This window comes from Magnolia sinica, chromosome 3, assembly GCF_029962835.1.
Source record: "Magnolia sinica isolate HGM2019 chromosome 3, MsV1, whole genome shotgun sequence".
Lineage (NCBI taxonomy): Eukaryota > Viridiplantae > Streptophyta > Magnoliopsida > Magnoliales > Magnoliaceae > Magnolia > Magnolia sinica.
The window spans coordinates 46,068,540-46,081,545 of record NC_080575.1 but is presented as its reverse complement, the minus strand read 5'-3'; the positions used below and the strand labels follow the sequence as shown (position 1 = coordinate 46,081,545).

Below are 13,006 nucleotides of genomic sequence, written 5' to 3'. Positions count from 1 at the left end.
CAAGCAATCCATGTTGCGTAGTCACGCAACGAACTTCTGCACTACTCCCTGTATCTCCTTCTTTGCTCCTCTCATACCGCACCATGGGATACCTGAATATCGCGGCTTTAAATTCTCAAAGACTCTTTCGAAGATCCCCCTGATCACTCTAAAGTTCCTCACTTGTGAATGAATGAAATGAGAGGGAGGGGAGTATTTATAGGCCTTCACACATGTGAACTGTATAACAGAGCACTTTTGCGCGGTCGCGCAACATGTTATCTGTCTAGTCTAAGTAGCTTGCCCCTAATCTGGCAACTTTCTTTGTGTTGCGCAGTTACACGACAGAGCAATCTCATGTATAATATCATCATTTTTTCGCACAACAACTTCAGATCCGCATAGCAGCCTTCAAAACTACACAACAACTTCAGAACTGCATAATAACTTCAGATCCGCACAACAACTTTAGATCTGCATAACACCTTTAGATCCATACAACATCTTCAGATCCACACAACACTTTAAGAACCCGCGATAAATCTTGAGAACCCACGGTACATCTTAAGAACCTGCAATACACCTTCAGAACCTACACAACTTAATGAATTTTATGCCATAATAGTGACACAACAACTACCAAAATAAAAGTGATAGACAGTAACAATGGTGAAATATTTGTTACATGATGAAGTCATAGTTGCTAACTCTGTGAAGTTATAAAAGAATTTGGTATGTGCTAGCTTGATATTTGAATCATCGAAGAGGTTGCAATTGACTGTGGAAGACTTCATAACTTCTTAATGTTGCAAGTATGAAGCATATTGATGATGACCCTAATCGCCAGTTAGATCTAGCGACTACTAATACCCCCCAAGCTGAGGAGTAAAAGGAAGAATCTGACCAAGCATATGCTCATTTTTTAGTAGTTAGATGGTGAGACCATAGCTTATCAAGGCAATAAGTTGTAGTTGGTCCAAAAGGATGATTAAATCATACTAGACATGGCCTAGACTCCTACGGGAGGTAACGATGGAAAATTTTCTACAACGGAAAAAAGCTTGACATTGTAATACCGCATGGAGGTAATGGACCCACAGGTCATGAACTTTTTTACATCACATTCTCATACTTCCAAATCACGTCTCAACTTCTACAAACTGATAAGTTTTCCCTTTCTCTTATTCTTATTTTATATATGTTAAATAGTTTTCAAAATCCAAAAATCCTAAACATCATGAAACACCTTTCCTTCCAATTGTGTGGTTAGAGTTCAATGCATTTACCCGTCAATCAATTCAAGCAGCAACAAACTTAATCCCTTTTTTTACGTCACAACAATAAAGGGAATAGCAAGTAACGTTGCAACTGCATAGGGCCTACTTGGGTGTGTGTGTGTGTGACATCCAACACATCCCATCAGTTGCCTTGCCATCAAAGTTGAACTCTCCAAAAATCAGGCTGATCCAACCATCGTGTAGGCCACTGTGAATTTTAGAAGTTTTCTTTATGATTGTCCATAACAGGCCATAACAGGGCATACCATGTTGTGTATATGCCATCTCTCCATTCATTACGTGAGGCAAAACATGCCTATACAATCCTACAAACACAAGGTGGTCCAAAAACATCCGAAACCCTCCAAAATCACGTGGTGGCTCACATCATGGTTAGATTGACGCGATTTTTGGAGTATCTAGTTTTTGTAGTAGGCAATCCTGCTGGACAGGTTGGAGGGGATACACTTCCAGGCCCGACACGCAGATTCTACAAGGACTTGCAGAGGAGCTGACCTCAAAAGGAATCTTCTTACGTCATCCAAAACCCTTCTCGTGAAGCACCCGCTAGCACCATGCTTGTCTCACAAAACCTCAAAACGCAAGCAAAGCCCAGTATTCCTCTCCTCACTTCCTATATAAACATTAACTCACCCATACAAAATCCCTCAAACCTCATTTCATACATATAAACACCATTACATACATGTACGTGTCTTCCTCGTAGCATAACCAAAACCCACATCCCTCTATCAAATTCTCAATTCCTCCACCCTATGCATGCATACATGACCATGGTGGTGTTGATCTTCTTTGCTATCCTATGCATTCTCTGTCCGACCACCTCTGCATCAGATCTCAGGGTGACCGACGATGATGTGAGGTCCGAAACAGATCTCTTTGCACTATATAGAAAATGGCTCGCCATCTATCACCCCGACGAGAGAAGTTACGGAAATGGGGACGACATGTTGTTAAAGAAGTTTCATGTATTTAAGAACAATGCCATGTACATCCATGCAAGCAACAAAAGGAGCAATGTCACGTATGAGCTCGGACTCAACAAGTTTGCAGATTTGAGTAACGAAGAGTTCCGGGCAATTTACACGCAACAGCCACAAAGAGTGCTCGGACAACAAATTGAAGGAGGAGCAAAGCGGAATTTCATTTATGGAAACACTAGCGAGCCTTTGCCAGCGACAATGGATTGGAGGAAAAAGGGCGCTGTTACAGGCGTCAAAGACCAGGGCTCTTGTGGTACACTTTAAATATCTGTTCTTAAACCGAAATTCTATTTGAAAACTAAAATTAACAGACTCGGGTCTATGCTGTGCCATTAATCACCATGTCTTCAAAGACATGTTTGAGTGCACTGGCATTTTTCTGCATCTATACATAAACATCTTTGGTAGATATGTGACAGCTCGTCCAACCCACAAAATGCTTGCCTTGAACCTTGATCATCCGCAAATAAAACCCATAAAATGCTGCGGCAAACAGGGCCCATGATCACCACTCAATCCATTCCATCACATTGCATGTTGGAGCATCCATGAAAGGCAGGGCGTCCCAACTGGGTCAAAACATAGCTTGATCATTTCACTTTTGAAAGTGTAGGCAGCTGCTGGGCATTTTCAACCATTGCCGCGGTCGAAGGAATCAACCAAATAAAGACAGGAGAACTGGTTGCGTTGTCAGAGCAAGAGCTGGTCGACTGTGATAAGAAGATCAATGAAGGGTGTAATGGTGGCCTCATGGACTATGCATTCCAATTTATAGTTGAAAATGGTGGAATCAGCAGCGAACGCGATTATCCTTACACTGCAACTGATAACCAATGTGATCTCACGAAGGTATTTCAATTAGCTGTGAACTATGGAGAAAGCTACCAACACAAATGCTGTCAATTTACTGATTTTCGGTATAAACAACCTCCGTGTTTTTTTGCAGAAGAAGTCCGGTGTTGTCGTCATTGATGGTTATGAAGACGTTCCTGTCAACAGTGACGATGCCCTGATGAGAGCAGTGGCCCATCAACCTGTTTCGGTTGGCATAGAAGCTGGTGGCCTAGAATTTCAGTTCTATTTGAATGTAAGCGCCTTCTCTCCAAAGGGTTTCTACAATCGTTTACAGAGGATGTCTATGATGCGCACAGGCCCTGGGACATTTTAAGTTGGTACAAAAAAGGCCCATGGGTTGGTGATCCAGATTTTTACCTGCTGGGCCCCACTGGATGAACACGTCCCAAAGATTTTCCCAATTTTGAAATTCTCAACCTTTCAATTAGTGCCTGCAAAAATACAGTTAACAGGAGGAATATATATATATATATATATATATATATATACACGGAAACGCTCACCTGCGAACGAGTTCGTACCTATTACATACGAACTTTTTTGAGAACCCATCATACGTGATGTGGATCCAAAATCTGAACCGTTCATGTGAAGGAACACCTAGTGAAACCTCCTAGGACCAAGTTTTACTTTGATCTAGAACTTTTATGGGCCATGAAAAATTAAAACAGTTTCCTCCCTTGATTTGCATTTCTCTTTGATATGGTCCACCATAATTTTAGATCAGGGTGAAAATGTTGCACATGAGGTTTCATGGGATTCCGCATCACATGGACCGTTCAGATTAGACACCCATGACACGTGTACAAAGGTGCGCACGTGCGTAGGTGAGCATGACTCTATATATATATATATATATATAAGCCAAAAGATTTGTTGGGTGTGATATCTAATCTTGGAGATTTGATCGAAAGTCTGTCCACAGTGCACACAATTCAGATCAACGGGCTGAATTCCTGAACAATAGGCCCCACTTGGACACTCAAGGTGGGCAGATTTAATGAATGTCCTCTGGTAAAAATAGTATACTTTCCCCCTATGTGGCCCAATATGATTTTACTTGGTTATCAACCAAACAAAAAAGAAAATTACAAGGAAAATTGATGAGAAAAGATGAGAGGAAAAAGATTGCATAGGCACTGAGTGGACACCTGGACAGTCCAATCAACCAATCCTGACAGTCCATGGCTAATTGGAAATAATCACACCAATTGAATGATCATATCTATCCGTATGATGGTTCTCTTTCATAGCAATTCATTTCCCAAGCCATGGATGGCTTAATGAAAGTGAGACATTTGAGCCATATGAAATCCATGGTGCGCCCCAACAACAAATGTATCAACTTGTTCATGAATTAACAGTGGATCACGTGGACCATACAGTAAAAAAGAATTTACAGCCACATATCTGATCCACTGTACATTCATGGCCCACCTAATGAGTGTATAAAGGTGATTTTCGGCTAAATGATCCTCATGGTGGCGCTATTGAACGGGTTGTATATCGTACACATGACACATGCGATAACTAGACCATAACTTTGTGGGTTTTTTTTTTTTTTGGCCCCCCTTAAAAAGTCTTTATGCATGGGTGTTTCTCCTAATTCATCAAATGGGACTTGGTTTCTCTCTGCAGGGTGTGTTCACTGGGACTTGTGGAACGAATCTGGACCACGGAGTTTCTGTTGTTGGATATGGAACGACAAACAAAGGGATCAAGTATTGGATCGTGAAGAACTCATGGGGATCGGATTGGGGGGAAGATGGATACATCCAGATGCAGAGGATTGAAGCAGGGGCAAAGGAGGGGTTGTGTGGGATAAACATGATGGCATCCTATCCTCTCAAATCCACCACAAAATGCACTCCCTCCAAATCAAATGATCCTCTCATCCGTCAACAACCCCTCGGAAGAAAATCAGGAGAATCCTACATGTCATAGAGAGAGAAGAGATACTTCTGTACTCAATTGGTGTAATATTCAGTCACAGAACGGATTCATCTACTGTTCTTTTGGGTTAATATGCACTCATATTCATGACTAATGGCTAAGCAAAAGTTCCTTTCATAGAGAAAAAAAGATTTAAGTAAAACTGCATACATAGTACACAAATGCTTTGATTAATCTCCATAAACAAATTCAAACCAAATTCAGATAAGGATGAATGGGAAGATAGATGATACCTGTGAGTTCAGGCTCATTATCATTTTCAAACATAACTGAAAATCCACGATGACTTGGTTCTATGATAAACCCCAGTTGCTTCAATCCATGCCATCTTTAATTGCATACTTCGCTATACCCATATATACATACATTCCCTATGTATAAAACCGGAAAGTGGGGCTAGTTCATTCCCTGTACAGCGTTCTTGAACCTGTGGGATCTGACAACCCAAAAACAATCACAAGTAATGCAGTGAGCATGAAAGAGTATAATCCATTAGCATTCCACCTCCTGAAATCATGATAGCCATTTCACAAATTTCACATCCATCGAAGGATTCAGTGTCAAGATCTCAAGGCAGTCTCAGTTTAGCCTGGAGAAGTGTGATTTGACGTCAAGCGGGGAACGAGCACGGCTTCAGTACTTGCAGCTTTTGATGCAGCAATCTCCTCCAAGCGCTTCCATGTGGCTTCACGTTTCGATTTGATCTCCTTCTCTTTGGCTTCATCTTCCTGGAACTTGAGTAAGCACTCTTCAAACAGCTCTGAATCAAAGTCGGAGAAAATCTTACGGACATTCAGGGTCAGGCTTTGAACTGCCTGGTTCCAATGGTTCCTTGTATTTTTCTCCAGAGCAGGGAAGATGATAGGCAATATGACTTTCCGGTTTTGTTTAATCAAGCTCTCAACATGATCATTGTTCCAAAGGAACAAAGCCCTCTCTGCCACCTGCAACCAAGGCAGCATAGATGTCCAAGATTAAAATTAGTATGACTCAGTTGCGCAGAGTACGATTCAGGAAGCGGTGTAGAACAAGTCCAGACGAACTAAATTCGTTCAAATTCTTTCCCATAATCAACTGATTTCTCACCAACATCATCAGCATGGTTATTAAAAGAACATTCTTACCACGGAGAATTTTAACATCACCCAAAACAGAGGAATAGGACTGATTATGAAATTTAGAGGAAACAATATAAAAGAAATTACTATAATAGGTCATGTCATTCCTCGAACTCAAATATCATGACAAACGGGTCTCATTATATTGCAAGATAGTCAAAACCAAGGTATTCAAAAACAGTTATGTAATGGCCACAACAGTAATGGTGATGCCCGTTATGCAATATGGGGCCGTATCACCCAATTTGAAAAATTGCCTGTAATGAGCATCTAAAGGCTGTAACAGTCTGATGCATTTTTTCATCTAAAAAAAATTCAATCATTACAAGGCCGTAACAGTCATTACAGCCCGTTTCGTAACGACCATAAGGCTGGCCATTACGGCCACCCTTATCATTATTGAGTACCTTGGTCAAAAAGCGTAAAATGGCCTTGGCAAATGACAACCCCAAGGTGCCTAGGCAATCATCAGTGAATAGGGCACAAGCCATTTAATAATAAAAGGCTTGAATTGCACACAAATCTCCTAATTCACGAGTCTTAAATCACAAACCAGGAGTCTTAATCTCTTTATTTCCCAATGTGACAACTTGGGGTTAATCATTTTCTGTCATCCTTCATAAATTGGATTTATAGAAACCCATGTGACCAAAACCTGCACAATGGATTTAGGTCAAGTGGCATTAGAGCTGTCAATGGGTACCTAGACCAGGGCACTAGATGGTCCCATTGTTTGAATTATCCCTGCTATTATCGAAATATCTCCAAGATTATCTTTATCTCCAGCTCGGTGATACCGATAATACTGGTAGCGATACCAATAACACTGGTAGTATAAAAAAACTCAGGGTATCAACAATGCATCGCTAGGTATTGCCAACGTATTGATATAGCCAATCTAATCACCAATATTTTCAACTGTGTAAATTCCAAGTGTCACTTGTATTGCCAATGTATCGATATCGTCAATATTTTTGACTGTGTAAATTTTAGGTGATGCTTGTATCACAAGTCTATCAGCGATATTTTAATAATATCACCAACGTATTAATATCACTAAAAATTGTTTATTAAAAAAAATCCATTTCAATTTTTTTTATGGGCACATGGTTATATGCAGTGTTCAATTCGTCATTGATAATATTCATAATATTAGTGTTATCACAACATGTGCGATATGGAGACCAAAATCTTTCGTTTCCTTTCAAGTTGTTGATGATTTATTGGCAAAACCTCATGTGTTGTCGATATTCTACAATATCAATGGAAGTTTAGATGGAAAGTTGGATGGCTAAATGGGATGGATGGGATGGTTAGATTGATTTCTTACAAAGGCACATGCTTTTAGGCCACCATGAAATGGAAACTTATTATGTATGCATTCTTTTTGTAATTTTTTAATTCATAAATATGCAAATATGTGTATTTTTAGCATCTCTTGAAGTTCCACTAAAAATTCCACCGTTTTCCCAATGTTTCCCCACACTTCTGGTTATCAACGATATCGATATTGTTTTCGTATCCCTAGTCAACGAAACTTATAGCGATACCAATACTTCCAACACTGGATGGACCTAACCAAATTTTAACAGGTCCATGTCCAAATTTCTAGGGATAAGGTTGAGCTCAAGTAATGCCATTCTAGACCTGCCTAAAATTCAGCTCTAGTAGGGTTTGGATCTGGTCCTAGGATGTATAGACGGTTGGTTCACAGACTCATCTACTCACTATTACTCGGCTAGATATCTTATATATTGTGGGAGTTGTAAGTCAGTTCATGCAGTCTCCTCGGATCACCCATCTGACCACAGTATATCGTATCCCCAGGTATCTCAAGTCCTCTCCGGGCAAAGGTTTACTTTTTCAACTACATAGTCATCTTCATTTGTCTATTTATTCTCATGCCGACTGTGCTGGAAGTAGACATAATCAACGTTCTACGTACGGGTACTGTACGTTCATAGGTGGCAACCTTGTAACTTGGAAGAGCAAGAAACAATCTGTCGTCGCACAATCTTCTGTCGAGGTTGAGTATCGGGCCATGGCTCATGCAACATGTGAACTTATTTGGCTTTGAACCCTCTTATAAGAACTCAGTTATCCTCCTTCAAATCACATTCCCTTGTATTGCGACAACGAGGCTGCCATTCACATTGCTAGCAATCCAGTTGAGGATGACTGTCATTTCATTAGGGAAAAAGTTGCTACAAAGGAAATTTCTACTCCTTTCGTTCGCTCTGAGGACCAATTGGGCAATGTTCTTACCAAATCTCTGAGTAGGGATGCGCTTCTTCGTCTTTCTAACAAGTTGGGTATGATAAATATCTATGCTCCAACTCGAGGGGGAGTACAAAGAGTTATAGATGTACGTTTATATGTTTTTTATGTCCTTTTGTGTGTGCATGTTCACAAAGTGTTTGGTGCTCCTGTGGAGCACTTTATTGTAACTCAAGTATTATAATAATAAGGTGTGGGTTAGGAGCCCTAACACACGTTTTCTCCAAACCTCTCTCTCTCTCTCTCTCTCTCTCTCTCTCTCTCTCTCTCTCTCTTCCATTTCTTCCATCTTCTTCCTCTCTACTATATGTCAGCTTGACTTGCTGAAAATCACCAAAAAGACCCTAATTAAACACGAATCAAGTAGGATTTGGTAAATTCGAGCCCATTACAATGAAATAGATGAAAACCTAAAAAAATGGTCATCCTTCTTTCTGATTATTTTCACAAGTGTCCATTCCGCTTTGATTTGTTGAATCTCACTCAAACCTTCTGTTTAGGTCGCCACAATAAGCTTAGATCTAGTCTAAAATGACTTTTTAAGCTTCCTCCATGGCTGACATGAAAAAAAAAAAAAAAATGAAAGGACAGAAATTTTGAAAAAATAAAAATCAAATTTGGGCTTTTATGGGTGTATTGACCTGTATTGGTTGTATTGGCCCTATATCGATGTATTGGCCAATATGGATTGATACAGGCCAATATGGCCCATTTTTCTAAGATGGGCCATTTCAACTCCGTATCGCATTTCATATTAAGTCGATACGAATATGATACAGCTGCATCGATCGATATAATACCGACATTCAAAACACTATGAATATGGGAGACATGAAATTTTGTGTTCTCCGCTCTAATGTGTCATTCACTAATTGATGCGGACATCAATGGTGCACCCTTTACAGTGTACCAGAAGAGGCGGCGTCGCCGAAAGAATACCGGAGTAGAGGAGTTGATGTAGATGGACGTTGGGTCCATCGGACCCATTTTCTGACGCGCTACGAGTGCAGGAGCGGCATGACCGCACCCTGACCATAGATCCATGGGTCGGATTTCATATCCTACCACACGGGTGTTTTAGTTTTAGGCGTTTTTGTTCTTTTTTCTTGTTTCAGGGGCTTTATTGCACTTTCTTTAATTTTTCGTCTTTTTATTATTTTTCTTGTTTTCAGGGGCTTTAATGCACTTTTACTTTTTCCATAGCTTATATATACGTTGTGAGAACCCGATTTTCATTATTATTGAATGAATAGAAATTTATATTTTTCTTCCTCTTTATTCAAGAGATTAGGGTTTCAGGATTGGCCCTTGGGTGTTGAGGATTCCACCCAGATTTCAGATTTCCTTCTTTCTAGATCTTCGATGTGTAGGAAAAGGTAAGAATCATCATCCTTTTCTTTTGACAACAAAAGGACCCGTACTTTCTTCATCTCGAACCCTTCATTTTTCACCCCTTTCGTTCCTCTCTGGATACCCCCTTTCTAGTTTGAACGGAAAAGAGGAATGGTTAGTCAGTAGAATCAGATCTAAACTTGATCGTAGACTGACTTATGCTAGATCTGGGATATCCTTATATCCCTACGTCCTCCAGTTTTACTGTTTACGCGATTTTATGCTAAGGGGTATGATCCTGACAATGACCGCATCTTTGTGTTGAAATTTACCTAATCCCTTTGATTGGAAGTGGTTAGTTGATTCATGTATTTACTTGAACATTTTTTAACTTGATTATACACGCATCTAGGATTAGGTAATCACATGTCCCTGCGTCACTAATCCCACTGAAGATCTCTTTTCTAGCATTCAACTAAGCACCTCCACCACCACCACAAAATGGTGATAGCAGATATCCTTGACGAAGGCCCCACGAACCTTTGAAGAAACATTCAAGAGATCCATTAACTAACATTGAAAAACTGCCTGATCTGATGCACTTCTGGATCCATCTTCTCCCCCTCGAGTTGCAACCCAACCTTGCAAGCACATAATCTAAAAAGTTCCAATCAACATTATTAAAAGCTTTTGTCAAATCGGTTTCCAAATTACACCGTTTTTTTTAATTTCTTTATACCTTGAATTGATTCGTTCAAAGGCAATCAATGCCTCATCCAATATCTACCTGCCATGAATGAAAGCATGTTGCCTCTAAGATAATTGATCCCAAGATAATCCAAAATCTAGATACAAGAATCTTGTCAAGGATTTTGTAAGGACCCCCACTTAAACTAGTAGGTCCAAAATCCTTCACACAACCTGCTCCCTCCTTTTTCAGTAGTAGTGTTATGAAAGAACCCAATTCTGTCGAGAAATGAGCTCTGTAATAGGACTCTTAAGATGAATGCTACTCAAATCCACATTAACATCCACCCAAAACACTTGAAAGAAGGTGATGGGAATCCATTTGTCCCAGGAGCCTTCTCCCTCCCCAAGGACCCCACAGCCTCTTTGATTTCCTTCCCAGACAGCTTCTTCACTAGACAATTAATCAAACTGATATATTATCTAGCTTGGACAGTCCCACACTTCTTTGCAAGTTGTTCTGAATAGAAGTTAACAATGGCATCACATAACACCTTTTTCTCATTTCTTTTCCCATTTACTATGAGACTATAGATGCAACAATTCCTATGTCTTGCACTAGCGATCCCATGGAAAACCTTTGTACTTTTGTCCCCCTCTTTGAGCTAAACTGGCCTTGAATATTGTATCCATTTAATTTCCTCTTCTTTCAACTTATTTTTGTAATCCAGAATAAGATTTGATAGCACTTGCCTCTCCTAAGACGTGTGGCCAATTTAAAACCACAGCCACAGAGATCTTAAAATATTGAGGTGGCGGAGCTTTCCCCCTCCTAAGCCTGAGGGTGACAGTTCACACCAAAACAACTAATTCAATTGTATTTAAGTACTACTTTCACATTTCACAATAGATTTTCCTATTTCTGGAACAAGCGTGTTCCGACTAAAGTTCTAACACATCTATTGACCTAAACCTTTTAGAGCTACTATAGTTGTTTCGTGAACCAAAACCAGGGATCTTACCAGATAGATTCTTCTACCAAGGTTTCTCTCATGCTTCTGATCCTAGCAGCAAGAGTTTGTCCAACAACACTTTACCTAAACAAATTCACATTCCTTAACATATCAGCAAATCTGTCGTGAAAATGTCATCAATCAATATCAATAGATTCAATATTCTAATCTCCAACAATTTTTAGTCAATCCAAACTTCTAAACAAAAGCTTAATGGATATGTGAATCTTGAAACATGTTCTTGAGTTCGAAGTGATCTCAGTTGGTACGCTTTCACCATTCACATCCATGTCCCAATTCCTCCAATAGATCACACTCAAAAATCTGTTTACTCTTCAAATATTGAGGGTGGGTACTGGCTTTTCCAGAGCACCCATCAGATTCTGATCTCTCATATCCCATCATCTAGAGGAAGCATGTGATTAGGATATCACCTATAATAACAACAATTTCTGGCTTGTTCATCCTCAAAATCTCCTTTCAGCTATAAAACCCGATGCGAGTTTTAAAAAAAAAAAATAATTAAAATCTAAAAAAGTTAACTATTCCTGGGAGCTTGTTAATCTTTCAATAGATTATGAGAAGTTCCCAAAGAGAGAGAGAGAGAGAGAGAGAGAGAGAGAGAGAGAGAGAGAGATGATGGAATGGGTAAGGGATGGTGTCCTTTGTCCAATATGAAAGTGTATGTAAGTGGTCCCTTGTAAAAGAATTCATGGGAAAAGCATGAGTAACTATATAAATCATGTTTGTGTTATCAATCCACAAATGCAAAATAGAGGATGCGTCGGATGAGGATTTCCCACCAAAGCATTATGGTGCAAAAGCAATTAAGGATGTGCATGGTTGCGCCAAATATCATGAAATGTTATGATATTTTTCACCTAATTAGTCTGATTAATAATGAAATTGAATGGCATTTGGTGCAACTAAACAGCCTAAAATAATAGAAAAAATAGGCAAAGTTTTGCATATAAACATAAAGAAAGAGCACCCTAACTGATTTAATACTATTACTTATATTATTTTAATAAAATCATTGAAAAAATTAACTAACTTTTATTAAATAATGAAAATGTAACAAATCAGTGAAAACATTAATTTATTTTAACGTTTTAGTGAAAAATAACTTCTATAAACTATGTAGCGTATACCGTATGCAAAATTAGCATGTACCTTAGGCTACACATGACTTGAGCTATTTTCGTGAGCTACGTGGCATCAAGGCTAAGCTATGTCATGTAGCGTAAACTATACACTACATAGAGAAGCTGACAAAGGTTGGTCGATGCTTATGTTGTACTTAGAATGACTTCTCAAATTTGATGGTACTACCATGTAAATGAAGTCAGTGTGTGCCTCATGCATGAATAGAACCTTTACTCATGCACTTGTGTTGTACCTATTGCAGTGGGGAGTGGGCCAATACCAATATTTAAGACAATGGCTTCATAGCACGTACAAATAGCTAGAAAGTGGAAGTGAGCGTGGGAGCATGAGATATAATTCGAAGC

The 13,006-nt window shown here is 39.4% G+C and overlaps 2 protein-coding genes across 3 annotated transcripts in view; one reads left to right on the top strand and one right to left on the bottom strand.

Moving 5' to 3' along the window:
• The first annotated feature begins 1,917 nt into the window (after positions 1–1,917).
• On the top strand, positions 1,918–5,162 carry LOC131239889 (cysteine proteinase COT44-like). The gene is made up of 4 exons (XM_058237798.1): positions 1,918–2,513; positions 2,874–3,109; positions 3,207–3,347; positions 4,754–5,162. Exons 1-4 carry the CDS (start codon positions 2,033–2,035, stop codon positions 5,057–5,059), a joined length of 1,164 nt encoding a protein of 387 aa, XP_058093781.1. The 5' UTR covers positions 1,918–2,032; the 3' UTR covers positions 5,060–5,162.
• Positions 5,163–5,219: 57 nt separating this feature from the next.
• The window catches only part of LOC131239888 (serine/threonine protein phosphatase 2A 57 kDa regulatory subunit B' theta isoform-like), a 36,434-nt gene continuing 28,647 nt past the window's right edge, over positions 5,220–13,006 (bottom strand). For both annotated transcript variants that reach the window (XM_058237796.1, XM_058237797.1), the window contains exon 3: positions 5,220–6,012. In XM_058237796.1, the coding sequence (XP_058093779.1) occupies positions 5,653–6,012 (360 nt within the window). In that variant the 3' untranslated portion in view covers positions 5,220–5,652. The remainder of the gene's footprint in view (positions 6,013–13,006) is intronic.